This window comes from Annulohypoxylon truncatum (genome assembly GCF_022578515.1).
Source record: "Annulohypoxylon truncatum strain CBS 140777 unplaced genomic scaffold F4807scaffold_46, whole genome shotgun sequence".
Classification (NCBI taxonomy): domain Eukaryota; kingdom Fungi; phylum Ascomycota; class Sordariomycetes; order Xylariales; family Hypoxylaceae; genus Annulohypoxylon; species Annulohypoxylon truncatum.
In genome coordinates this window covers 21,185-48,049 of record NW_025953832.1, presented here as the reverse complement: position 1 = coordinate 48,049, position 26,865 = coordinate 21,185, and the positions used below count along the sequence as shown (strand labels likewise).

Genomic DNA, 26,865 nt, shown 5'->3' with positions numbered 1-26,865 from the left:
ACTATTACATTGACTAAAATGCCTAATGGAAACGGAGATGTCTCATATCTTGGACTCTGGAGCGCCACCGAACCGGCAGTTGGTGAGTGATTAAACATACAATATAATTCTAGCATTTTCTGAATGCCTACTTATCTATCGTCACATGTCAAACAGCCTTGGTTGTATCTTGTATATCCGTCTTCCCACAATTATTCGTACAGTCATCTCGAAACAAAAAGCGGCCTTTCACGCCTTCAACATATCTTCGGAATATACCACACATCCATTCGAGGAAAAGGGACCGGAATCACCCATGGGATGGCCTTACTGATATTTCACAAACTCAGGACTTTGACGGCACCCGCCTCGCCCCCGATACCGATACTTGATCGCGAAGGTCCCAAGAGAGTCGGGAGCTTGACTTAATCCCTCAAAATCCGCGGCCTGTTGCTTATGTCTATACGGGGCAACCCAATGACTCTATTCTTGTCCCGAAAAATCGGATAATGCAGCAGTTCGAATTCCGTGTTACTGAGCAATGATGACTACTGCCCACCTCTCTAGGTAGCCTGTCTGTCTGTCACAAGGCGGGAACTAAAGAGAAAGGAAGCAATGACATTGTTGTGCGAGGAGCTCTAAACACTCTAGCCCAGGGGTTACGGTGTACATATACGAAAAGCCCTTCGTTTACTTTGGTAGGGTTTCTTAATCCTGTACCCGAATAAGTACCTACTCAGATATACAAGTGGGATTCTCTCTTCTGTAGAACTCGTTCGACTAGAAAGAAAAAAGAAAAGAGAGAAAATTATATTCATTTGTTTCAACACAGGCTTCTTGGTTGTCCGCTAAATGAGCAGACAAAATTCAGGAGCATTTAACAACGGACCTACATCTAGAAAAAATGTTAAGTAAGTTTCGTTACATGCCTAATATATATCATACGTGTCTGTGTTATATTCCGTCTCTATTAGGTAGGTACATAGGTATGGTAATGGCTATTTGAGCGATACGATCTAAGAGCGAGCTCCACCCGTAGACTATTAATATATTTACTAAAGAGGAGTTTTGAAACAGAGGTAATTTTTTAGCGCCTTTGCCAAACTAGAGGGGCTCGCTCGGGGTGAAGCATTTGGAGCAGTAGTACCGCAAACGAGTCAGTCTTGATGAGGTTCATAACTCTTCTTCTTGCATCTTCGAGGCTTTCATCCTGAAATGTGACTGGAGACACCCGCCAATCTTTAAAAAGCACTGCGATCGTCGCCACAAACTCAACCTGAGAGAACTTCCTTCCTGGACAGTCCCGCGTGCCTTCAGACCAGCCAATGAAAGCGCCGCGTTCAGGCATGTTGGAATCCTCATATCCTGGCCTCCCTGCCTTGACCCAACGCAAGGGACTCCATTCAAGCGAATCCGGGCCCCAGTACCTAGGATCTGTCTGAACAGCCCCATAGCTCGGGGCGATCATACTATCCGGAGGAAGGACCAGCATTCTCTTACCAACGGTAAGGGTTTGCGAACGATCGTTGGTCCACTTGATAACGGGGACAGGGGTGTAAAGACGTATCGTCTCGAGCAGAACGGACAAACAACGCTTAAGACGCGGGAAATTCGAGCGATAATCCCATTCACTTACGTCGCTGTCCCCTAGAACGCTCCTTACTTCTTCCGATATCCAATCTTGGACGTCTGGATTTGCCGCAAGGAAGTATAGGGCAAATGTAAGGGTATTGGCAGTTGTATCGTGGCCGGCAAAGTTGAACGCAAACATGTTGCCGTAGATCTCGCTCTCAGTTAGACCACCATCAGTCTTTGCTTCGTCTTGCGACGCACGAATTAACAATGTCATGAGGTTCTGATCGGTCATCCTTCCCTCATCACTAGAGTATACAGTCGTCAATAATTGGTCCTTAAGAATTGCTTCTCGTGGGAACATCACTTACAATGCGCGCTTCTCCTCTTCATACATATTAGTCATGTAAGCTCGAAACGAGACCCATGCCTTATGAACCACCCGAAACTTGTGCGGAAGCCAAGGTTTTGCGATAAATTCGGTACCAAACCCAAGAATCAAGACACAATTCTCCAGTATTGTTTGCAGTGATTCCTTGTAGTTATTAGACACACTGGCAGACTGATCTCTCTCATCGTGTCCAACGAACTTAAAAGACTTTCCGAAGGCGGCACGAGAAAGGATATGGAGAGACAGAGTGCGCACGTCGTCGGCAGTAGTCTTGACGGAGCTTTTCGATGACCAATAACGCAACATATCTCCTGCTAGTGTGATAGACTCGCCCCACACAATCTCGTTGTTCTGCTCATTGAAACAATGAGTCGCTACCCTCCGTTGTGTCTTCCATGACTGGCCTTCCGCCTGTGAGGTTTGATATTAGTCAGCAAATGATGAAGTTCTGGTCAACTAAAAAAGCCTTACAGTAGCTATATTAGGTCCGAAAACATTAAGAATCTCTAGAAGTGATCGGTATTAGTTTCATTGCGATCAAAGAGGTAGGCATTTTAGGTAGTCTAGGCGGTTGACGGATACACGAACCGTTGACAAAGCAAGGCCTCGGAAAGTCGACTCCTCTCCGGAAAACCGACATTAGAGCTTCCGGGTCATTGATGTAGATCCAATTCTTTAAGGGAGTCACCAAAACCCAAATATCACCCATCTCATGGTGCGATCGGTACCTGTCCTCGACTTCCCACCCGCGCCAATTGTACCTAGTAAAGCTGTTGTCGCCATACGGCAGGTGGCGGATAAAACTAAGAACCTTCCTATCGAGAAGTACCCAAAACGGGTTTAGAGGAGAAAAGGGGATGATGCGTATTGGAACGCCGATCGTGCGAGCTGCCGAATAATTTCGCCAGAGGCGTCTGCAGGTGTCGGCTACCCACACAGCCCCGAGAAGGACCGGGACGGCCAGCAATAGCGTAGTATAAGCCATTGTTTAGGAATGTCACAAGAGATATGTTGTGTAATCAAGGTGGTGGTGTCCTAAATGATGACAGTTGCATTGGAAGATGAGATGGTTAAACAGAACAATTCTCGAATCTCAGCCTTTGAAAGGGCTTAAGTCCTTGTGGAACGGAGGTAAGGGATACTATAGAAACCAATTAATTTGATGCAGTCATGATTCGTCAATCTATTTTTAGACGGGTGATATTGGGGAATCACAGAACTCAAGCAGGGCTGCCGCAAAGGTTGGTCCGTCCTGAAGATCCAATCCCTCTTCGAGCGTGAGATCACAATGCTGCACTTCCAACATCACATCAATACCCAACTCCGCATTCACTCCACCCCCATTTAGATACATATCTTGATCTAGGCGTTGTGCTGGTACCTACAACTACAGAGTCACATATTCGCGGCTCAACGAGGCGCTCCATTTGGTAGGTACTTAGGCGCACAGCTTCACAAATTACAGCCTGAAGCAAATAATCCTATCAAGTCCAATCAATCGGGCTCGGCCGAGGGAGAGGATTCATGAAAGGGTTGCGTCGGTCGAAAACTGAGGATGCATGATCATTCGGCCATTCACCTTTCCTTCTATCAGAAATGTTCAGGCCATGGCTCAGGGACAATATTATGTAACTACCTGCTGTCGAGTATATACCGTGAGACCATTCAATACCCGCAACTAAATGCAAAATCAACCGCATCTTGTTCCCCTGTCAACTTCACAGCCTACCTAATAATCATCGTTGTTATGCAATACACTTAGGTAACTATGGTCTTACAAAGTTGAAATGCTGCAGGAACTCTTCAGAGACCTGCCGTCCCCCGTGACTAGCATCCTTCTGCTATCATGCTTTCTTCTATCATGGCACATGTGGACATTCACTGTGAAACCCTGACTATGACCTTCCAGACCGAAGGAATTGCCTTACTGGACACCGTGTAAGTATATCTTAGGGTGTGAGAGGTTCGCCGAGCTAATAACCTCATAATCCTTGGTGCGTTGGAACTACCTATATTTCATAGCCATTAATATGCTACAGAAGTAAAATTCTGACTGCTTTAAGGCCACACTCTCAGCTTCTTCCGGAATTATGTTGAGCTCATGGAAGCAGGCCTGTACGTAGCTGGTGAAAGGTTCTCAGGGGTAACCTAAGCACTGACTGCAGAGACAGCAACTCTATAGGCCGCACACGGGAGCCATTCTCCATACAGCTTTTAGGGAAAAAGCTCTACATCTGCACGCCTCCCACGGACGTCTCGAATATCTTCGATGACACTGTGAGCTTCAACTTTGACAGCCACTTAACTAGTCTCCTGACAAGCTTCGGCATATCGGCCGACGCGCTCAAGCGTGCATGGCATGAGCCGAAGCTGGGAGACTGGTGCTATATCCCGAATAACCCCTTTAACCCAAAGCAAAAGAATCTGATTCATTGCGTCGAGGATATCTACAAATTGCAGCTTCTCCCAGGAGCTCATATGGATGAATGGTGCCGCACCTTTCTAGATTCGGTGCAGGCGTCTCTATGTGGCATAGAAAGCCTAGAATTTTGCACTGCGCAATGTGAGGGCTGCGTCTGGTATGGTGAATGCGCACCTCGTCACGTCTCCCTCTACAAGCTTGTGTCGTTCTTCAACATCCAGGCCACAACTCAAGCCATGTTTGGCCCACATCTTTATGATATTGACTGAGGCTCAATAACACGGCTTCTGCTATCCGCGTTGCGACTCACGAAACAGTCGTGGGGGAGTAAGATCCTCAAGCAAGGCAGCATGATCGTCATACCTTTTCGGCAACTCCACACCGATGAAAACGTTTGGGGGGCCGATGTTTCGCAGTTCAGCCCATCCAGATTCCTCGAAAACAGGAATTGGGCTCGCCACCCGTCTTTCAGGCCGTTTGGCGAGGGAGCAACTCTTTGTCTAGGGCAGGCGCTAGCTCGACAGGAGGTTTTCGGCTTCATCACTATTCTGGTTCATCATTTCCACATTACTCTACCTACTGATACTAAGAGCGCTGAGCAAGAGAAACCTCGGTTCCCGCGGTTGAACTCAATGACCCCATCCTTCGGCTTGAACGGGCCAGTGAAAGGTACGGACATTGTCATTGGTGTTGCGGAAGTGAAAGGATAATTTTCGGGACGAGCTAACTGTTTAGGGGCTGATGTTGGTAGTTTATACCTTCCCCTGCCTCCCGTGTTGGCGCCCTTACTTGAGTTATGTAGTCAAATATACCAATTGGATCCCATTTCGTTAATCGCCCGAGTCCATAACCCGGCCTCGGTGAAAATAATCCATGTACCAACGCACCAACACCGCAATGGCCATGATCGCAGGCCCACCTTTCAGCAAGGATGCGCTGTATTTATAGGACACCTTCCACTAAAACCTCCCGTCCTACAGGTTATAAGTGTACTGGATTATAGCGCATACCTCCCTAAAAGTAAACCACAATCGTGTGACCACCTTTCCCAGCGAGCCTAGCTTAATTGGATGAACCTATCATATACCTAAACACAAGTAAACAAGTTGAGGCGTGATATGAAACAGCCATCGTGGCGTCGCACCTTCTCACCGGTGTGAGGTTGTCATTAGGCTTTGATTAGCTCGGCTGAACGCGGATATATCGGAGCACGCTCCCCCTTTTTTTATGCTAGAGAGCCGGCACTCACCAGCTGTGTGACAGCAATTGAGAGGTCGTACAACGCACCCTGTAAATTTCCGGGTACCAAGATGGAAGGTATCCGTTGAGAAGGTGCGACCCGCACGATGTGGAGTATCTAAGAACGTCTCAAGGCGATTCTCCTAGGACTAAGAACTTACCAAATACACCATCATCCTTCTTGTAGCCCCCCGACGTATCGTTAGATAATACGCTATACATGCAGAGTACGCATGTAGCGCATCCGATCATCTGGTAGTTAATATCCGCAAGTAAGGTTTAATTCAATATCGTAACAGCCTGCCTCTAATTGAACCGTGGCTGATCGCGATATACTTGTTGGGCCCAGCCTGCAGACAAGCGCAATTCAAGAGGAAACGCTCTAACAATTTCACAGGTAGGTAGGTAAGTAGTTTCTTTGTTTTCGATAGACTTCTCTTAAATCTTTCAAGTCTTCAATGTTCATACCTACCAGCATCATATGCAAAATATGCTTGGCGTATGAGAAACCATCACTATCAGACCTTACTTTGGCCTTTTCAATATGGCTAAAACCGATTCATTCTCTCTTAACCAGCCTCAGACAACAAGTGGTTATCTGAGCTCGTGGCGCCTTGCGACCGTCATCGGTAGTCTGTGCCTCGGCATCTTTCTATTCGGACTAGATATCAATATCATCGGTGTTGCTATCCCTCATATTACAACTGAATTCAAATCATTATACGATGTGGCCTGGTATGGCTCTGCGTATATGCTAACCATAACAGCATTCCAACCGCTATTTGGAAACCTGTATAAATATTTCAACGCCAAAATCGTCTACTTAATATCTCTATTCACCTTCGAGGGTAAAGCATTCTCGGTAGCAACTATCAACCCCCCACGCACCTTGTTGCTAATGTTTGTGTATAGTTGGATCTGCGATATGCGCCGCAGCTCCCGTATCCTCCGTCCTCATCTTTGGACGTGCGTTGCTCGGCCTCGGTGCTGCTGGGCTACTTCAGGGGGCTCTTGCTATAATCGGACAGGTCGTCACCGTCGACAAAGTACCACTCTATCAAGGTATCGTGGTTAGCTCAATGGCCATTAGTGTTTGCTTCGGGCCGGTGATAGGTGGTGCTCTCACGGAATATGCAAGCTGGCGTAGGTATTCATGGACCCGAGAATAGTAACTATTTTACTGATATTTTCTCTAGGCTGGTGTTTTTGGATGTAAGGGATACGCGACTGCAAAACATCTATTCACCTTACTAATCGATATATTAGTAACGTACCAGCGGGCGTTTTCGTCATCCTCGTAGTCCTAATCTTCGTGCCCCTCGGTCGTTCGTCGAATAAGGTCAACGGAGCACTACCCCTACGAGAAAAGCTTAGACATATGGACCTTCCCGGCCTCGTTCTTTTCCTTGGGACCATATGCTGTCTTCTTCTTGTGTTAACCTGGGGCGGCCAAACATATGCTTGGAAAGATAGTAAAATCATCGGTCTGTTTATTGGCTTTGGACTCTTACTGATATGTTTCTGTTTCTGGTTGGTGAGACAAGGCGATGTTGCTATTATTCCGCTTAGGGTATTGAAGAAACGTTCGATCTACGTGGGATCTGTGGCCCTCCTAGGCTACGGTATCTTATCTGTGGTTGTAAGTTTAAGACTTCTGAAGATGGACCAATTTCTTATCTAACTGTAGTTCTAGTACGGCTACTATCTCCCGATTTTGTTCCAGTCCGCCCAAGGGGCGTCGACCACCGAAAGCGGGCTCCGTTACATTGCGCTTGTTGGTCCTCAGATTGTTGCCTTGGTAATCGTTGGGGGATTCGTGTCCACCTGGGGCTACTATGTGAGAAATCATGAAATAGCTATCGGTGGATTCTGGCTGACGAAGCTTCTTTAGGTCCCTTATATGATAGCAGGAGGAATCGTGTGTAGCGTTGGGGCTGGCCTCCTCACTACCGTAGGCCTTACCACTCCAACGGTGAAGTGGGCCGCGTATTTAGTCCTTACCGGCCTTGGCCTTGGTATGGCAGCACAGCTTCCCTACACAGCTCTCCAGGCTGTTCTTGAGTATGGCTCACTACCCCAATATTGAGAAATCACATCGAAGGCTAACTTCTTCTAGACCAGGAGATGTTGCGACTGGAAATGGTAGGTTCTTATGGTCTTTTCATGAAATTATTGCTGACCAATAAATAGCAATCGCCGTGTTTTCTTTTCACTTGGCAGGGTATGTATTTGAGGATATTTACTTCCTCCCCCCTCCCCCTTTTCGTTACCTCCGTTTCAGTTTTTAGTGTAGACTAACACCGCGAAGCGCTATCGGTACGGCAATCGGTCAGAATCTCTTAATCAGCGGCCTCTATCATGCGGTACCACGATATACGAATGCTGTCTCTCCAGCCGAAGTCATTCAAGCTGGCGCTACTGGATTAAGCACAGTAGCTACTTCTCCAGAAGTCCTGTACGCCCTACGATCTGCGTACAGAGATGCGGTGCGTTGGACAATCATTTTAGGACTTGCTGGGATCTGCATGACAATCCCGGCAGCTTGTGCGATGGAGTGGGTAAATATCAAAAAGGTGGCGGAGGCAAGACTTCGTGCTCAAGAATCAGAAGTCACTGTCGTTGGCGATTCACATGAAACTTCAGACGGTTCCGAGATAAAGTTGAACCAAACATTCGAAGATGTTCATACCTAAGCCGGTATTGAATCTTGTTCAATTCTTCTTTAGGTATTAACTACTTCACTGTTGGTGGGATGTCCAATTTCAAATTTTGACCTCCGTACACACCTAGGTACCAGATGGAGTGTACAAGCTGGGAAAGTGCTACTTGCACTGTGGGAGGTATTTAAAATCTCCTGTGGAGATTTTAGAGCTTAGAAAACCAACAACAATACAACATTCTATCCCTTTAATTCTTTTCTGTACCCAAGTACCTAATACATAGTTAGGTATCTACATTTTGTCACTTTGCAATTGTGCATATGTATTTTTAATAGACATATCGGTTTATTCCACAAGCTATAACCCTACGGTTTCAACGTGAATCAAATATTAGTGATCACTTATCTACATAGATAGTCTTATTCTTTACTTAGGTACCTACCTACCCAACACGAATAACAGGCACAGTTTAAATCGTGCAAAAATACGTTAGATTTTACTGTATATCTGGATAACACCTTCTGTACCCCAGATTTTGTCAAGACCCACTTTCATCCCACCTCCGGCATCGCACCAAACTTTTCTAGTTAGCCAATCACGATTATTCAATTGTCAATCGTCAAATCGATTGTCGAACTTTTTTTTTTTTTTTTCCTTGTAGTCAATTTATTCATCGTGTGCCAGTTTTCCTGCGATGTCAACCGTGAAGGATGAGGACAGCTAATCTTTTGTGCCGTCAAGGCACAAACCTTCAGGTACGTTGAATCATCGTCAACTCTAGTCTTCCAAAATTAATTCCCTTTGTAGGGACGCATAGCTCGCAGTCGCCAAGCACGCTTCCCACGATCACGATCCTTTGCGACACCTGCATTCGGCAACCCGAACCCACGGTTACCGCCGTATCTTAAATTAGCCCAGAACTATGAAAAGGTCAAGGAGGTTCTAGGAAAGGGCACCGCCCTAACCTTGGCCGAGAAGATTCTCTACAGCCATCTTGACAATGCCGAAGAATCTCTCATGACCAACACGAATGGCGGCCGGAACGTTCGAGGGACAGCAAACTTGAAGCTCAAGCCCGATCGAGTTGCTATGCAAGATGCCTCGGCGCAGATGGCCCTCCTACAGTTCATGACGTGCAACCTACCTTCAACAGCCATCCCGGCCAGCATACATTGCGACCACTTAATTGTGGGCGAACGAGGCGCGAAGGACGATTTAGAATCGGGAATTAAGGTGAATCAAGAGGTCTTCGACTTCTTAGAGTCTGCCGCCAAGAAATACGGGATCGACTTTTGGCCTCCTGGAGCCGGTATCATCCACCAAAGCGTCTTGGAGAATTATGCTGCTCCCGGTTTGATGATGCTGGGAACTGATAGCCATACGCCCAATGCCGGGGGTCTCTCGACAATTGCGATTGGTGTTGGTGGTGCTGATGCTGTTGAAGCTCTTGTCGGTGCGCCGTGGGAGTTGAAGGCCCCTAAGATTCTGGGAGTGGAACTGAAGGGGAAACTCAATGGCTGGGCCTCACCCAAGGATGTTATTCTCAACCTCGCCGGCCAGCTTACCGTCCGTGGTGGTACCGGTTTCATTATCGAATATTTCGGGCCGGGCGTTGAAACGCTTAGTTGCACGGGCATGGCGACTGCCTGCAATATGGGTTGGTTCATCTCTTTGATGGGGGACCGTGCTATTACTATCTTGCTAACAACATAACTAGGAGCTGAGGTCGGCGCTACGACTTCCATTTTCCCTTTTAGCCCAGCTCACGTCCGGTATCTAGAGGCTACACATCGTCACGATATAGCCGCAGAAGCGAAGAAGTTTTCCGATATTGTTCAGCTCAGGGCCGACCCAGATGCGAAATATGACGAGATCATCACCATTGACCTATCCACATTAGAGCCCCACATCAACGGACCCTTTACCCCTGATCTCTCTACGCCACTTTCCCAATTCAAGCAAACCGTCCAGGAGCAGAACTGGCCCGACAAGCTCTCGGCAGGCCTCATTGGTAGCTGCACAAACAGTTCTTATGAAGATATGACACGTGTGGAGGGTATGGTTCGTGAAGCCATGGAGGCTGGTCTAAAACCTACATCCGACTTCTATATTACCCCCGGCAGTGATCAAATCAGGGAGACACTACGACGAGATGGTCCTTTAGAAACGTTCAAGGAGGCAGGCGGCACACTTCTGTCGAACGCCTGTGGTCCCTGTATCGGCCAGTGGAAGCGACGTGACGGTGTTGAAAAGGGGACGCCTAATGCGATTCTCACCTCGTTTAACCGTAACTTCCGCGGCCGCAACGACGGCAACCCCGATACCATGAACTTCCTCGCCTCGCCCGAGATCGTGACTGCCATGACTTTCGCCGGCACCACCACATTCAACCCCATGACCGATTCTCTCCCCACTCCATCCGGCAAGGAATTCCGCTTTACTCCCCCTTCAGGCCTCGAGATCCCCGCCCAACGGTTCGAAACAGCACGAACCGAGTTCCTCCCCCTCATTCAAGCTCCCGACGCATCGGTTACTGTAGCCATCTCGCCTACCTCGGAACGTCTAGCTCTCCTCGAGCCCTTCGAACCCTTCCCCGCCTCCGACCTATCGGGCCTCCGCGTGCTAGTCAAGGTCACGGGCAAATGCACGACGGACACCATCTCGGCGGCAGGCCCGTGGCTCAAGTACAAGGGCCACCTGCCGAACATCAGCGAGAACACGCTCAACACGGCGGTCAACGCGGAGACGGGCGAGGTCAACGTCGCGTACGACCTCGACGGCTCCAAGCACACGATCCCCGAATTAGGTAAACGATGGAAGGAGGCCGCGCGCCCGTGGCTCGTGGTCGCGGAGCACAACTACGGCGAGGGCAGCGCGCGAGAGCACGCGGCGCTGCAGCCGCGGTACCTGGGCGCCAAGATCGTGCTGTGCAAGAGCTTCGCGCGCATCCACGAGACGAACCTCAAGAAGCAAGGGGTCGTCCCCCTAACCTTCGCCGACGAGGCCGACTACGACCGGATCGGCGCCGGCGACGAGGTCGATACTGTCGGGCTTTACGATATGCTGCGCAACGAAGGCAAGGGCGACGTAGCGCTTAGGGTTAAGAAGCATAAGACGGGCGAGGAGTTCCTGGTCAGGACTAAGCATGCTGTTAGTAAGGATCAGGCTGGGTTTATATTGGCGGGGAGCGCGCTGAATTTGTTGGCGAAGATGGGCCGGTGATTTGGGTTGGGGATGGGGGGAGGTGAGGTAAAGTTAAGAGCCTTCGGATGGGAAGGAAAGGGAAGGGAATAGCTAGGACAAGATCGGTTAACTTGGCTTAGCTTGGGTACCTTTACGTGCGGAAGTGAAGGGAGAAGGAGGGGTCCGCGGTTGGTTTTCGAGTAACCATGCGCGTATATAAGTGCATTTGCATAGGTGCTCTCGGCGGCGGATATGGAAAGTTCGGTCGGCTATAGAGAAAATGAAAAAAGATGAAATACGATGATATGTTGCCTAGCTACCTAGGTACCTAATATGACAGACATCCACTGATTGCATTATTTGCCTGTGTATGTTGGTACTCATACTAATGTACGAATATCCTGAGTCTTCATACTGCTAGATGGGAGAGGCTAATAACGAGAAAGAGGTAATTATTGGAAGTTATTAGATAGGTACCTATATAATCCGCCCCCTAAGGTGATACTCTCAGAACTCAAGTGTCCTGATACGAATCCAAACTAGCTTCTAGCTGAAGAATACAGATGCTTCTTACGAACTGGTGAACGAGCATGATTTGCTAAATCTGGCAAGGGTGGTTGCCACTTAGTTATAATGTAATAAGGTTGAAGTGTGATTTGGGCATGCTAAATCGATGGACCACTAGGTAATTTTAGAGTTGGTTTACGTGCATTTACGACATTAACGGACATTGGTGATAGAAAGAACACCAGGCGCCTTCTACAGATAACTTGATGCGTTCGTGTATCTTATCGACCATGCACTGGGCAATCATCGATGTAGTCAAGCTGAAGTTTCTCGTATTTCATCTTCTATTTTAAGCAATTCCGATCCTGTTCAATCGGGCGATTCAAAGTACAAAAGCGTTTCCTCCTATCGTGTAATGCAATCCATGTAATGCGATTTCCAGCTTCATGATGTACTCAGATCCTGCAAACAAATGTACGTATGATCCATCAAGATCATAGCCCGCCTAGCTGTTCAAAGCAGCATATATGGTGACGCCCGACTCCGAATCCTATGTACAAATCTGTGTTAAATGATCCCCATCTTCTGGGCAATCACTGCAGATAGTAGACTATGTCGGTTGGCCAAAATGCCAGTTGGTTGTTTTCGGGCTCCTCGAAGCATTTCTCTGGTCGAACGGATCCTCGCCCATCTCATAATCGCCCTCTTCGTCCAGTCGGTCCGGTTCCCCTTCCTTCTCTTTTAGCAGCACATTGCTTGAGGATGAACTTCGTTCCTTGCGAGCTTTGAGTTCCTTGAAATTCGCCCGTTTATGCGCATGGTAATACTCTGCCATTTCGTCTAGCTCATCCAACGCCGCCAACCACTGGGGATTATTCTTTACCCGCTCGGGCAAATCAGTGGTAATATGACCTTCTTCTAGTTTCCTCTTGGCAGCACGTGCCGCTGCTCGGCCGAAATTGTCCTTCCTGTTTCCCCGTCCACGGATCTCTCTTTGCTTCTCACGGTGCCATGTCTCGGAACGAGGATGCGACCAGTGGATCCTCGGGTCAATGTGTGCATAGTGAGTTGCTGGGCGAGTTGGACGTGGCGGTTGTCTCCACGGAGGCAGACCAAACAGAGCTGAGCCAGGTCGAAATGGCTCATTATTCTTACCATATATATAAGAGTCAAACTTCTTGGAGTCATGTTCTGATACTAGCATTTGTCGCTTCTTTTCTGGTTTTGGTAGTGCCCGATCTTGATATTGAACCATGGACCTAAGGCTGGGTTCGGCAACTAGGGCGTCGACAGGCTTTTTCACCTTGCCAGTCTTCCCACTACTAGCCGACTCCGTAGACGGAGACATCGGCACGGCATTGTGACTCGATTCTGCCGAACAGGTGTGCGAGCTTGCCACATGTGACTCCTGTGTCTTAGAAAGATTTGATTCTTTGCTTTGTGATCGATATGTACGGCCAGCAACATTTACAGGCTCTGGTTGAGATGGTAACGCATCCGAATGGTTGACTCCGTTTTCACATGGGGCACCGTTGATTCTTGGTGTGTGAGCCGTCCTCGAGCCTTCAATTATTTCCTGCACAAAATGGTTCGTCTGGGCACTACTTGTGAGTACTGGCCCAGTATTATATCCATTAGTGCTTGATAGATTCGTTGTTGTAGACAAACCAGGAACGAGAGGTGGTGCAGAGGAAAGTAACAGTTTTTCGGGCCGGGGTGCGATGTTGATATTGTTCGGAGCCGGCCGGGGTGTTAAGTCTGGATCTGTACTGCGTGCATAGCTCTTCCCGTCCCGGTTTGAAGCACCCACATTCCCGTTAGGTCTCGCCGGCTCTTGCTTAATAGTGGTGTTTGCTCCTGACTTTCCTTGCCCAACCCGAGCATAGGGCTCCGCAGTGGGGCGCTCTCGGTCTTTGCGGGTATCGGCGTGCGAGGCTTGGCGGCCGTTGCCAGGAGGTTGGGGCCGAGGCTCATCGTCCTGAGTAGGATCAATAACTCCGTTGGTTGAAATAACATTACTCCCTACATTTTTTCGTAGACCTTGCTGCTTGGATATTTGCGGGTTATTTAAGCTTTTTATCGCTGGAAGGCCCTGATCCTCGCGCGGCTTAGGCCTAGGCGGCACCTCCAGCGATTTCGGGATTCCCTTCTTCGGGCGAAGGGCAAAGTCGGACGCTACAGATTCTCCATCGCGCTCCTCAAAATCTACCGGCTTGAATATAGAAGACGAATGCGAGGCGCTCTTCGTAAATGGAGGCACATAGTGACTTCCTAGACCTGGTTTATCTGCATCGTTGGATAATCGGGGCTTTTTGAGAGGTCTTTGGTCAAATAGAACGGCTTCACCGACAGGGATACGATCTAAAGATGACCGAGAACCAGAGGTTCCGGCCACGGAAGGACTTTGCTTCGGCCTAGAAGAGCTGGCAGTTTTCCGGGCGGTTTTCTTATCGGACAGCTGTTTCTTCTCATTTTTCTCCTTCGGGGGACCCAAGGGTGGAAGAGGAGTCTTGACAGTAATGGCATCTTCTAACTTCTCTTCTGGAGGGGCCATAGCAGCTAGGTTTATGTTAGGTTATATTCATGATAAATATGATGATGTTTGGTTACTGGGGAAATACTAACCGCGTGTGGAAGCAGGTGTGGCAACCGTTGCAGGCTTAGGCAAATCTTTGCCTTGGGTATGCTTCGCACAGTAGGGCCCTTTGATAAATACAGTGGCATCGCATTCTTCGATTTGACACTGCTTCAGAATAAATTGATAACCCCCCATGGTTCGAAGAGAGAATAATAATTCAGTATGGGAAGTTGTCACACCAAGTCTGAGGCGACGGTACCACAAGATGGAGGCTTAATTATGCCCCAATACAAAGGCAGTCGCGCAGACTCGTGAAAACGACGGTGCGATAATTGTATTCTTTTCTTGGAGGTTTGTTGAAATGGTGTCATCTTAGCCGAGTTTTGCCTCGTATAATGGAGACTGGGGAACCTTTCAGCGATTACACTAAAAACTATGTACGTGATAACTATAGCAAGTTAATAATTAAGTCCGGCGCATACAAGGTCCACTATTGATGGTCGAATCATTAATTGAGGAAGGAGGGGCAGCAAAAAGATTGATGACCTAAGGTAATTTAGGTAAGAGCATTGAGAGGAAGGTATAATTAGACTCTGGACATTAGGAAAGACCAAAGCTACTTGAGGTAGATAAGATCGGCTGGTGGTCAAAAATGAAGAAGGGACCATGGAAACGAATGAAAAATGGCAGGTGCTCACTTACTGAAGCAGCCGAGCAAAATCGGCACCGAGAAGTGCAAGCTATGATTACAATAATGATGTTGATGGATTAAAAAAGAAATAAAAGATGAATAATTCCTCTTTATAAGATAAGAATGGCGTATGGATGATTAAGGCAACGGTGACGTCGCTTTTCCATATATAATATCAAATCTTGACAATGTATTATATCCACATATACGTTGGGAGGAATGAGAAAAGAGATCCTATAGACGGAGTTAGGTAAGACAACGAAGTGCAATAATCTCGACTAGAAAATTGGTGGGGTAATCAATGAAACGATAGGCTGGTCTCAGATCTTTTCAGTTTTCATTTTTAAGTCATCAACCTGCAGGAGACATCGGCTTCGAACCCCAAACCAGCGCTCATGATCCCGTCGGGCGCCAGCTGGCGCCTGCGGGTATTCTCCGCAGCCTTTGGCCCTGCCTCATGGGGGCGATGCGAGGCTGGGCTCCTATATAGCGGAGCGTGCAGCGGTGATCTGCAACTCATTTTCCTTACATCCCAGACTACTAGACGGGCCAATGAATTGAACGTGGCGAGTCCTATGTAGATTCGGGTATTACAAAGGCGCGTTTTCGAGTAGAAAACTAGGTTGGATTTGAGGCGAGTTATAGAGTTCGAAACCAGAAGTCCCAGACGCAGTCTGACCTTTTACCAGTTTTGGTCATCATCGACCAGCCATATCGCAAATGGAGATGAGGAAACTCGCTATGAGGAGTTTCCAATGAAGTAATGGAATACAACATACCAACAATGATTAATACCCTCGCAAGTTCCGATCCAGTGTAGCTACAAGGCTTCCTCGTCGTCATTATCCGAAATTGATGAAATTAGCTTGCCGAACTCAGGAATCGGGATTCGATACCAAGATAGACGAGATCGCGCTGGTGGCGATTACGAGACGCGCGGAGCAGAAAAGATTTTGCTAATCTTAGCAGACCGCTTCCATCAAACCATTTCAGCTGCTTCGATAACTCCGAATTCAGTTGTTTTATGAAGAAACGAGATGTGGTGTTAGTGAGATAGTTGAAATGGCTGGCGCGTGGAAGGGGAATTTACTAGAAGTGGTAAATGCTACAGTAAATTATGAGAATTAGTGTCGGTGATAAAGCAAGGGTCCGTGCGTTATCTTGGTGTGGAGAGTCGGGTATCGGAATATTATAATAACGCTCTTTCATATTTAAGACCCAGTTTCTTAACTAATACTAGGTAGTTCCATTCCTATTTTTCATCAGCTATTTCTTCAATGGCCTGTGATAGAATACTTACCTACTCAAACTTCAAAATCAGAACGTGGTTGTTGTGTTGGACTTCGAAAACAACATACTCGTTTAAGCGTAGACTAGGGTAGGAAGATTGATAGGATTAGGTACCTACCGATCGAGATCCCAGAATACAACTATCCACTCTTAGAACTCCGGACTGTTGCAATTGTTGGCAATTAGGCTGGCCGCGGCTCGGTCTGTACTACTCAAAAAGCTTGGCATCATACGCATACCAGGTAGCTGACATGCATGATATTTCATCTTGTGATGACCATTTAATGTGTTGGTCGACAGGGCTTTCAATTATTCTATATTTTGAAATCAAATTTCCATCGCTTAGTTCGCTAAATTGATATCTATGCAAATATTTATATTGCCCCTTATCAACTGCAACAGTAATTATTCTAGTACATGTACATCACTTGATGGAATTATTAAGTTGAAGGGAGTTTTTACCTAATAAAATGGTAAATTCCGGGGTTTGATTCAGCTGGAAAGTTATATCGGCCCTGTGGCTTCTTGCCAATTCTCTTAATAATGCTGTTTTATGAAAACATAATTCACCTAAAATGTCTAGATACCTAATTATTAGTTCCAGGTCATCTTCTGGTACTATAGAAACTGCAAGCAACAATTCCATCTGGCATTACAAATACATAATAGTCACTAATTAGCCATATCTTCCCAGCATTTATGTTGCATGATTCTCATCAATAGATTCACCATCATTACTTACCTACCTACAATCAACTTATTTTCTACATAGGCAGAAATCTCATATAATTATAACGGTCATTAACCTAGGTACTCTTCGAATTGAGGAAAAGAAGACGATTCCCTCTCTCTAAAAGTGCCCATGCCTAATATTAGCCCAAGAGATTATCTTTTTCCTGGTTATACCTCAAGTTACACCAAGACTAGTCTCGGCACAGAGGATCTTGACATCCATCTTTTCACAGGTAGTTATAGGAAAAATTAATGGCCTAATTCATGGACTCGATGGCGTATAGCTTCTATAATTATAGCTAGAAAGAGCGACAACCGATGCTCAGCTCTTCCTATCTTTGATATTTCAAGTATCCGTCAAACCTTGTTACTTTCTTATTAGTAAATAAAGAATGGCGAAGAATTATTCCTAATTGAGGGGAAGGGCCACGTAAACTGAGGCCTTAGTCATAGAGATACTGGTGTGATATGTGGGGTTGCAATATACGCTGCAGAATGGACAAGATTCTAATTGGACGAGAATGCTAGGTACATAGGTAGGTAAAGATTCTTCCAAAGTATGATAGTTGATCGGCTTGTGAACCGGAGTTGCGGACACAAAATTATGGTGTTGATATAATACACATTATTTATCTTACAATATTTGGTAGAACTAGGTATTCGGGACTACTTCATGTCTAAACACGTATACGTTGGGCAGCAGATAAGGATGAATTACAACAATCCAGATTATCTCGTATATGATATGATTTTAATACACGCAAAGTATAAGTACACATACGAAGATAACCACCTACTTATATACCGGACACATGACGTCCCAAACCAACCTTAACCCTAATCCTGCAATTCATACAACTGGCTCACAGCCCTAAGCCCGTCCTTCGAGTACAAGGCCAGGAAATGCGTAGTATCGCGATTGAAAACACCCGGCCAGTGAAACGCGGCCTCGCCGGTGACCACGCTCGCAGACCAGGTGCTCCCGCCGTCGACGCTAGTGATTACCTTCATCTGGGCGCCGTCGTACCCGCTTGTCCCGTTTACGTCCTCGTTGGTCATGAAGCTCGCCACTAGGGTACCCCACACGTTATACACTTGCGGGGCTCCATCTAGCTTGCCGTTCCGCGCCGTGTACAGCCGGTTACGCTGACCCCGCGACAGCCCGTCGTCACGTGAGAGCACGCAGTCTACCGAGAAGGGACCGTCCTCGGTATTCTCGAATACGGCGCTATATAAGATGTTAGTATGATAGAATACGGGACATATTAAGAACCTACATGAGGTTTCCGTTATTGTCAATAGGCGCAACACCAACCATACCATCTCGAGACGTCCGGTCGCCTCCCGAGACGGCAATCCAATTCGACCAAGTCGAACCACCATCCGTGGAATATTTCATGAGGTTATCCTGGTCGGCAGCGCTGTTCTCGGCAGAGTAGTAACACTGTAAAGATCCATCTCTCGCAATACGGAGGAAGGGCTCCCAAAGGCCGTTGACGCCGGACGGGACGTGCTCCTCAACAGTGGACAGGTACTTGAATGTCTTGCCGCCATCATCTGAGTACGAATTTGAGATGCGGAAATAAGTGTAGTGCCAATCGTCGCCGGTGCGGTCGTGGTTCCGGTATGCGTATAATATGCGACCGTTAGGTAACTGGAGTGGCATCGCGTTATTGATATCGTGAGTCGCAATCTCACCCGGGAAAACTTCACCGAGGTAATCCCACGACCGGGCGCCGTTGGTAGACCTCACCACGCGTAGGACATGTTCGCTACCATCCATAGCGACGTAACCGCCGATCAGGCTACCGTCGTTCATGAAGCTAACACTGACATATTCGGAACTGGTATCGATCACCGCTGGATCGGCGGCCTTGACTACACGGCCCGGTAACCGTCTTTCGAGGGAGGCCGGAAAAGTCAGGGCTACTGTAGGTAACTAACTCAACAACGACAAGCGCCGCGATGAAGATCGTAGAGTCCATGATAGCCAATACCCCATGCTTCAAAGCCAATGCAGGTCATGACATACTATAGGTATTCATCTCCACAAGGGCTTCGCATAGATTATAATATAAGTGTCGGCTTCATCCTCAGGCCTTGAAGCACACCATCACGGTAACCAAACTCCAAGGAAGGTAATGTCGTTAACCCTAGAACTGGCATTGCACCATGCTCAATCTTTCCATTTCGAAAGCCCTTTGCCGCTGCAACGAAGCCATCACGAGGCCTATGAGCCAAATAGGATAGAGCTCGGTATGCAAGGCTTTATTGTCAAGGGCGACTATCCAAATTTGGCAATATGGTGTCTTTGCGCTACCTATAAGCTGAGTATAGTAGAGTCGTTATAGGCCGTCGAAATCTCAGGTAAGTACATCGGCCGAATCAAGAATCGAGTTCCACCTGTTTTAGCAAGGCGGTGGTGGTTCTCATTTGAGAAGGTAGTGCTGCAGGCTCGGCTTTAATAGCCATTGAAACTTCGCCATTCCCGAAGGCCGCAATGAGATGCTTGGTCGCCGCTTAATTATTAAATTTTCAGTTATCTTGGAAACACCTACCTCTATTAATGTATGAAGCAAGTATTCAAGATCTATAGTCCATTATGATTCTTCTGTAGGGGTTGAAGGATGCGGAAGTAAGCAGTTGAAGGAACGTTTCAATTAACGCAAGACTCCTTGGTCTTCATGATGTCCCACATGCTCCAACTTGGAAAATGTAGGACTTGTAAGATGAACAAGGCAACATATAATAGCATTATCACATTCGAGTCCGAAAACAATATTCCCAAGCCAGTTGCTCTCTTCTCGCCAGCACGTGTTCGGCTCCCTTCCTGGAGCAGAAGCGAGGCGTGATTAACCATTTCGCGGAATCCGAATCCAGAGTCTAGAGACCCGATCTTAGCCTAGCTTCAAGTGAGCTAACGGACTGGAGATTCTCGTCGCTTGACGTATGCTAATTCAGAAGAACTGGAATCCAAAGGGTAGCAAGATAGTAGAATCAAAAGAAAGCGCACAGAACCGCAATTTATATGGTCGGAGGAATGCAGCACTGCATACACCATCATCCAATCTCTTGTTCAGTGAAACCATCGTCAAATTTAACGGGAGGAAATTGAAACTTGACAGGGCCGAAGGAAACCTTGAATAAAGCTCAAGAAGCACGAAAGTCACGTGCATTCATCTAGACCAAACCTTCCACAGCCCCGCATCCAATCAGATGTCTCCTGATTACCTAGGGCACTAGGGGCCAATCTTTAACCCGATCCGCTTTTCCCTGCCAGTTCCAGCCACGGTCACAGCCCACCCCATCGGCCCATTCCGATCACACCACCCAACTCTCGCATCGAACGACGCAGCAGGCCAGAATGCCATAAGCAGAAGTCCAACGGCCTGATGTCTCGCTCTCTTCAGCTCGAATGCGGTAAGGGCTTAACCACTCATCTCCGGTCCCTTTTCGCCGCCTCGCTCCGTACCACTGGAGAATAGCCGCATGGCGTGACGAGGCTCCAGCTCACCAGACACCAAAAAATGTTTCTGGGAAAGCTTTTTTTTTTTCGTTTAATGCCAATCTGACATGACAGGCCTGTCAGTCCCAGCAGACGCAGGATGCCGTCATGGGCCCTCCTGCCAAACCATGCCGCTGGATTGCGCCGCTAACCCGGGATCGGGCCCTCGTCTCGTATGTTCAGCAACCTCTAGAACTCTCTGTAAGGGGCGGACCGCGATGTGTTCCCAGTGTCGTGAGTAAGATTAGGTGACCGACGTACCGAGTGTCTTTGCCCGTGATGTAGTGACCCTAACTAGTATAAGAGAACCCATAAACTTCCCTCGTAAGACCAAACAGAAACTCCTATCATCACAGCAACATAGACATCTTCACTCATCATATAAACTTCATTGCATATATATACATTTTCGTATATACATATCAAACCATCTCCGCTCCGAGCTCGAAGTATATCTAGAGTAACATAGACTTCTCAACTCTTAACGACCTCTTACGATCATATCATCTCATCTCATCATCGAGTCTGTTTCGACACTTGTCTTATTAGACCTTATCATCTCACATAAAATAAAAAATGTCAGCCGCCATCGCCTCCCGAGCCCAAGCTCCCCTATCCGCCATCATCAGGCAAGCCTTTAAGGGCCTGCGACAATCTACGCGGATCGTCGAAGGCATTGAGGCTCTACCCTCTGCCGGACCATCTCAGCGCGCCGACTGGGGCCGCATCGCCAGGGCACGTGTTGGTGTTGCTTCTATGTAAGTCTAACTTGCCCCTAATTACCCACCACCAACCACTACAAGCCGGAATAAGACTTGGCTAACATGACTGGCAATAATAGATACTTCCCCATGATGGGCACATTCCTTACCTGGCCTCTGATATCCAGTCACTTCCTTGACGGCCACATGGGACAATTCTAATTTCGGATCTGTTCACCTTCACGTTCATGTTCATACTATCATGGGCTATACGAACCACACTACATACCGCACACCATAAACCATAAGAGCCATCCGTCGCGACGATTATACAAACTGTATATATAATACCTAGTATTCGGCCGGGCGTTTTTGGTCACCAGAAGAAACCTGACACAGGTTTAGCATCATGACATAAGGAGGCGTTCCGGTTTAATTAATCAATTTGGAGAAAGGCCAACGCGCCGAGTAGGAGGAAGAGGGGAACGCAGAGCAGAAGAAAAGAAATCATCAATCAGAGTTAATCGTACAGCATATGCTATATCAGGAGATCTTCCAAAATTGTCGATTACCTACGTCTAGCCTCTTCTCTATGTCTTATCTTCCTTTGTATATATGATGCCCATCTACCTAGGTACATAGTATGCTACAATACCTTATGAGATAACAGTACCATTCACGGCGTGAGCCTCAGCAGAAATATTCTCAGCACCCGTCGCAGCAGCACCCTTTTCATCGTCGTACTCGAGATACCCGAACCTCGCCTCAGGCACATGCAGCTTCCTCGCCTCGCTCGTATCCTGGAGGCCGGTACGCCTCAGGACCTCGACGGTCCTCGCGTAGTTCTCCTCGGCGTACTTCTCCGCGTCGAAGCCCAGCAGCCAGGCCTCGCGCCGCAGGCGCATGCTCTCGGGGTTCTTCTTCGCGGCCTCGAAGTCGGCCTTGTGCCAGATGTCCCGCGTCTGCTCGCCCGTCTTCTGCGCCGACTTGACGCGCTCGTACCGGATCGCCTCGAACGCCGCGACGGCCTCCTGCACGTGTCCCGGGCCTCCGCTCTCGCGTAGGCAGACCGCGATCGTGACGCCGTCCTCCATGGCCTGCGAGGCACCCTGGATTGACGTGGGCAGGAACGGGTGCGCCGAGTCGCCGATCAGCGCGATCCGTCGGCCCTTCGAGATCCACGTGGGCAAGGGGTCTCGATAGACGAGCTTCCAGTCGATGAGCGGGCTCGGCGTCTTGTCTAGGATCTTCTGGACGACGGGGTCCCAGCCCTCGAGCACCTTGCGCGCGTCTTCGAGCGGCGCCTCCAATTGCCAGCTCTCCTCGATGTCGGCTTCGTCCTTGTGCGTGCACACCCAGGAGAAGTCTTTTCCTTTTTTCATGCACCCTGCGATGAAGTGCACGTCTGGCCCAAGCCAGGCGACGTGCTTGTCGCCGCCCTCTGTGAAGTACTTGGTATCGGGATCCTTGGCGATCTCGTCGGCGCTAAACCAACTGCGATATACGGCATACCCGGACGGTTTCGGCGCGTCCTCGAATCCGAGTACGATCTTGCGGCCTTTGCTGCGCACGCCTTCGGCCGCAACGACCACATCAGCCGTAATCCGCTCGCCGTTTTGGAGGACCACGCCGGCTTGTTTGTCATCTTCGAAGTAGTCTTCGACCCGTGCGCCAAGTCGGATGTTAACTCCGATCTCCTTTGCATGGTTGTAAACAATCTCATGGAACTCGCCGCGATGGCCGTCGAAACGAATGCCGAATTCCTTATCTTCGCCTTCCCAGTACTGATTAAACAGCGTTTCGCCTTTCCATGTCTTAAGCGTGATCGCGTCGGCTCGCATGCTCAATGGTTCCAACTGCTCGGCTACGCCTGGCCACCGGCAAAACAGCCGCGATGAGTTGGGTCCGAATGAGATGATATCCCCGAGCAGCTTGAGCTCTGGGAATTTCTCTAGCACCAGCACATCGTGGCCTTTACGCTGGCATTCGATGGCTGCGGTCAACCCCGCGAAGCCAGTGCCCACCACAATCACCTTGATGCCAGTCTTGGCCGGTTTCTGTGTATCAGCCATCTTCCTTGATATGTCGTTTGTCTTGCTTATTCTTTTTCTGCCGATATTCTTGCTTTCTTAAACCTCGGGATTCGTGGAATATATGCATATCGTGGATACCGTTTGAGTTGCCCTCGGGGATAATTACGTGGCTAGATTCCACCCTAACCGCAAATGCTTGACTTCCTCCACAGCTCGACCAGCATAGACAGGGCGGCATATGTCCTTCTACTCGTGCATTGCTGACTCGCCGCGAGGCTCTCTGTTTCTCCTTGAAACTAGCCATATTAGAGCCAATGTTCCCCGCATCCGGACTCCAAGAGGATTGTCGGCAGTTACATCGAGACCCCTGGAGTGCAGCGGATGACGATGTGTAGGCGATGTGTAAGCATCGAAATGATCATCCTGTGAAGTACTTTAGAAGACCTCCATCAGCCTTTCGCTAACAATAACCAATAAGAGGCTGAGCTGCTCATTAGGAACTAAACTAGACAAAACACCTGAATTCTAACTAGGCTTTTCTCTCTACCGAATTTCGCGGGGAAGTTGACGAAGCTTTTTAGTTCCCCATAGGATACTTGTCAAGGTGCATTTCCCCATCGCGGAGTATTTGTTAATCAGGCTTAGATCGTGCGGAGTTTTGTAGATCTGGGCTCAATGCGTTGTGAGTGGCGATGGGGGTGGCTCGATGCTACCCTGATGCAGGAGTATCATTTGAAACCCTTGCCGGAGGGGATATGTAGTCAGTGCTTATGTATCAGTATGAATCAGGATGGATTCTCCAAGTCTCGTCAACGTATATCAAATCTAACGTCCCCTGAGACGCGTTCAAAAGAGCGACGTCAATTGTTTTTCATCAAATCATAGAGCATTGTATTATTATTCGTGTCTCAACAGGTTGAGAAAATGCCTTGGGGAATTCTTGAGGATACGCATATGGACCATGTCCCTGGCACAAGTATGGCGATACCCCCAAGATGATAGAGATTGACAAGACGAGTACTAATCAAAATTTCAGTCATACTTGCCGATCAGTCTGACGTGCCGGAGGAATACCGAGATATCTCTCGAGATCTACTGAAGCACGGTACCGGAAAGCATTCGCATATCATATTGTCTCCTCAACCAACTGACTCTCCCAACGACCCTCTGAACGTAAGCTCTAGGCCCTGAAGAAATTTGAAGATCAAATACTTACAACAGTCAGTGGCCAACGTGGAGAAAAGATGTTATTCTCGTTATCGTCGGTCTATCCGCCGGTGTTGTCGGTGCATACGGCCCAATGCTTTCACCAGGATTCGTCGAGATCTCTGCAGCGCTCAATATAACGGTCAATATGTTATCGCAAGCAACGGCATGGGTGGTCTTGATGATCGGCCTCTCGTTGTTCATATTCAACCCCCTGGCTAAAAAGGTTGGGCGGCGACCGGTATATATATTATCCTCGATAATCATGCTTTCTGGGAGCATTTGGGGAGCTCTTGCGAAAGATTATAGCAGCTTCCTGGGCAGCAGAATCTGGAGCGGTTTAGGCATGGCTCCGTATGAAGTGCTTGTTCAATGCACGATCGCAGATACATATTATGTGCACCAGCGTGCCACTAGAATTGCGATCTGGAACATGTTCTTGGTTCGTCTTCTTGTACCCCTGTAAAATTCAGTAACTAAACTTGTCAGTTATGCGGTATCAGCGGTGGCGCCCTCATTGCTGGTTATATCATCCAGGTAAATCGTTCTAAAGGCTGTGATTGCAACTCTCTAACAGGATTTATAGGATCAAGGTTGGCAATGGACTTTGATATGGTGTGCTATTCTTTTCGGCATACTTCTTCCTCTAGTCATCCTCTTCGTTCCCGAGACGGCATATAGAAGAAAGTCACTTGAACAGCAACTAGCAGCGAAAGGCGTTACTGTCCGAGACGCAAAATCAGAGACTTCAGAGAAGAAAGAGGCGCCATATGAGCAAGACGAAAGCGCGAAAGCAGAAGCAGTAGAAACTGGAGTGGTGACAGAACGCAAAGACTCGTACTTACGAAGCTTGAGGCCGTGGAGTGGCATCTATACTGATACGCCTCTCTGGAAGATTTTCCTGCGTCCGATGGTGGTTTTCTTCTATCCGGCTGTCCTCTGGGGATTCTTGCTTTACGGCATAACGTTGTCCTGGATTGTTGTCTTTAGCGTTGTAAACGCTGTGATCTTCACGGCACCACCATATAACTTCTCAGTTTCCGAAACTGGGCTGATTTCGCTGTCCCCTTTCATCCTCACCCTCATTGGGGAGGTTATTTCTGGTCCAATGAACGACTGGATTTGCATGTATCTGGCCAAGAAGAACCGAGGAATCTATGAGCCCGAGTTTCGACTTCCGCCAATTATTATCTCATGCTTAGTTGGCATCGTGGGCTTCTTCGGATTCGGTGCCACCGTCCACTTTCAAACACACTGGACCGGGCCCGTTTTATGTTTTGGATTGGCAAACATGAGCCTTGCCTTGTCTAATGCCAGCGTTTTCGGTTATATCATCGACTCTCATAAAGAGCTGAGCGAAGAAGGTACAGCATTCCCATTGCCATAACCGATGATTTCATGTGCTAACCGCCATGGCTTGCAGCATTTGTGGCCATCAATGCCCGAAACTTGCTTACTTTTGGACTGACCTATTTCATCAACGATTGGCTGGCGAAGGATGGCCCCCTAAAAGTGTTCAATGTGCTTGGAGGCGTGTTTGTCATCGTCAATGCATTCACGATCCCATTGTGGATCTTCGGGAAGCGAATTCGCAGCTACATTGCTAGAAACAAGACCTTGCATGCATTCATGCACGAAGATCAGAAGGATTGATGGTATGGCATAGATATTATTAGGTGATGAGTTAGAATATACGATAATATAGGGTGATATAGAATCGCATGAATTTATTTGAGTGATGATAAGAGTGAAGACAAGATGGAGATAGAAATGAATAAGGTAATCCCACATATTGGAAGACTTGTGTAACAGCAGGGATCGGAGGGAATGAAAAGTGGTCTGTGCATAGGGTTTAGAGCTTAGACCACATCCAACTGTCATTTTGACACGGACCCCTGCAGAAGCTCCTGACAATCTAAAGAAAGGCAGGCGCGTCGTGGAATTGAATTTGAAGCTTCGCCAAAAATTGTCTAACCCGATAACTGTCAACCGTCAATTTGCCGATTTCGTTCTTTGCTACACGATCCGTCCACTATTCACCTTCCACCGCTCCGAGCCACTTGCTTCTTGGGTTTACGAATTGACGACTAATTATTTTGACATTCCTTTCCATTCGCTACTTTGATTTAATAATACCCTTGAGAAATCAACCAAATATTTAGTGTGGCCTGCAATA

At 47.9% G+C, this 26,865-nt stretch overlaps 9 protein-coding genes across 9 annotated transcripts; 5 read left to right on the top strand and 4 right to left on the bottom strand.

Annotated features, from left to right (window-relative positions):
* Positions 1-952: 952 nt before the first annotated feature.
* F4807DRAFT_444124 (cytochrome P450) lies at positions 953-3,013 on the bottom strand. Its single transcript, XM_047999614.1, has 4 exons — positions 2,531-3,013; positions 2,414-2,448; positions 1,923-2,353; positions 953-1,859 (listed from the first exon to the last, which is right to left on the bottom strand). The coding sequence occupies exons 1-4, from the start codon at positions 2,925-2,927 to the stop codon at positions 1,067-1,069; spliced, it is 1,656 nt and encodes a 551-aa protein (XP_047849644.1). The 5' UTR covers positions 2,928-3,013; the 3' UTR covers positions 953-1,066.
* A 790-nt stretch (positions 3,014-3,803) lies between these two features.
* F4807DRAFT_464943 (uncharacterized protein) lies at positions 3,804-4,633 on the top strand (the record flags this gene model as incomplete). Its single annotated transcript, XM_048002210.1, has 3 exons — positions 3,804-3,880; positions 4,019-4,057; positions 4,114-4,633. The coding sequence occupies 3 exons, from the start codon at positions 3,804-3,806 to the stop codon at positions 4,631-4,633; spliced, it is 636 nt and encodes a 211-aa protein (XP_047849643.1).
* A 1,514-nt stretch (positions 4,634-6,147) lies between these two features.
* F4807DRAFT_464942 (major facilitator superfamily domain-containing protein) lies at positions 6,148-8,296 on the top strand (the record flags this gene model as incomplete). Its single annotated transcript, XM_048002209.1, has 9 exons — positions 6,148-6,451; positions 6,516-6,746; positions 6,800-6,815; positions 6,870-7,242; positions 7,297-7,440; positions 7,495-7,664; positions 7,720-7,745; positions 7,794-7,824; positions 7,912-8,296. The coding sequence occupies 9 exons, from the start codon at positions 6,148-6,150 to the stop codon at positions 8,294-8,296; spliced, it is 1,680 nt and encodes a 559-aa protein (XP_047849642.1).
* Positions 8,297-8,919: 623 nt separating this feature from the next.
* F4807DRAFT_444120 (aconitate hydratase) lies at positions 8,920-11,945 on the top strand. Its single transcript, XM_047999613.1, has 3 exons — positions 8,920-9,018; positions 9,071-9,920; positions 9,981-11,945. Exons 1-3 carry the CDS (start codon positions 8,974-8,976, stop codon positions 11,483-11,485), a joined length of 2,400 nt encoding a protein of 799 aa, XP_047849641.1. The 5' UTR covers positions 8,920-8,973; the 3' UTR covers positions 11,486-11,945.
* Positions 11,946-12,563: 618 nt separating this feature from the next.
* Positions 12,564-14,726, bottom strand: F4807DRAFT_464940 (uncharacterized protein; the record flags this gene model as incomplete). The annotated part of the gene is made up of 2 exons (XM_048002208.1): positions 12,564-14,512; positions 14,579-14,726. 2 exons carry the CDS (start codon positions 14,724-14,726, stop codon positions 12,564-12,566), a joined length of 2,097 nt encoding a protein of 698 aa, XP_047849640.1.
* A 3,355-nt stretch (positions 14,727-18,081) lies between these two features.
* Positions 18,082-19,229, bottom strand: F4807DRAFT_454147 (glycoside hydrolase family 93 protein; the record flags this gene model as incomplete). Its single annotated transcript, XM_048000542.1, has 3 exons — positions 18,082-18,472; positions 18,522-19,142; positions 19,189-19,229. The coding sequence occupies 3 exons, from the start codon at positions 19,227-19,229 to the stop codon at positions 18,082-18,084; spliced, it is 1,053 nt and encodes a 350-aa protein (XP_047849639.1).
* A 1,929-nt stretch (positions 19,230-21,158) lies between these two features.
* Positions 21,159-21,889, top strand: F4807DRAFT_292351 (uncharacterized protein). The gene is made up of 2 exons (XM_047994838.1): positions 21,159-21,507; positions 21,591-21,889. The coding sequence occupies exons 1-2, from the start codon at positions 21,326-21,328 to the stop codon at positions 21,670-21,672; spliced, it is 264 nt and encodes an 87-aa protein (XP_047849638.1). The 5' UTR covers positions 21,159-21,325; the 3' UTR covers positions 21,673-21,889.
* Positions 21,542-23,840, bottom strand: F4807DRAFT_292342 (putative monooxygenase). The gene has a single exon (XM_047994837.1). It carries the CDS (start codon positions 23,520-23,522, stop codon positions 22,107-22,109), a length of 1,416 nt encoding a protein of 471 aa, XP_047849637.1. The 5' UTR covers positions 23,523-23,840; the 3' UTR covers positions 21,542-22,106.
* Positions 23,841-24,407: 567 nt separating this feature from the next.
* Positions 24,408-26,342, top strand: F4807DRAFT_464936 (MFS general substrate transporter; the record flags this gene model as incomplete). The annotated part of the gene is made up of 6 exons (XM_048002207.1): positions 24,408-24,459; positions 24,520-24,656; positions 24,709-25,131; positions 25,179-25,226; positions 25,276-26,053; positions 26,113-26,342. The coding sequence occupies 6 exons, from the start codon at positions 24,408-24,410 to the stop codon at positions 26,340-26,342; spliced, it is 1,668 nt and encodes a 555-aa protein (XP_047849636.1).
* Positions 26,343-26,865: the final 523 nt, after the last annotated feature.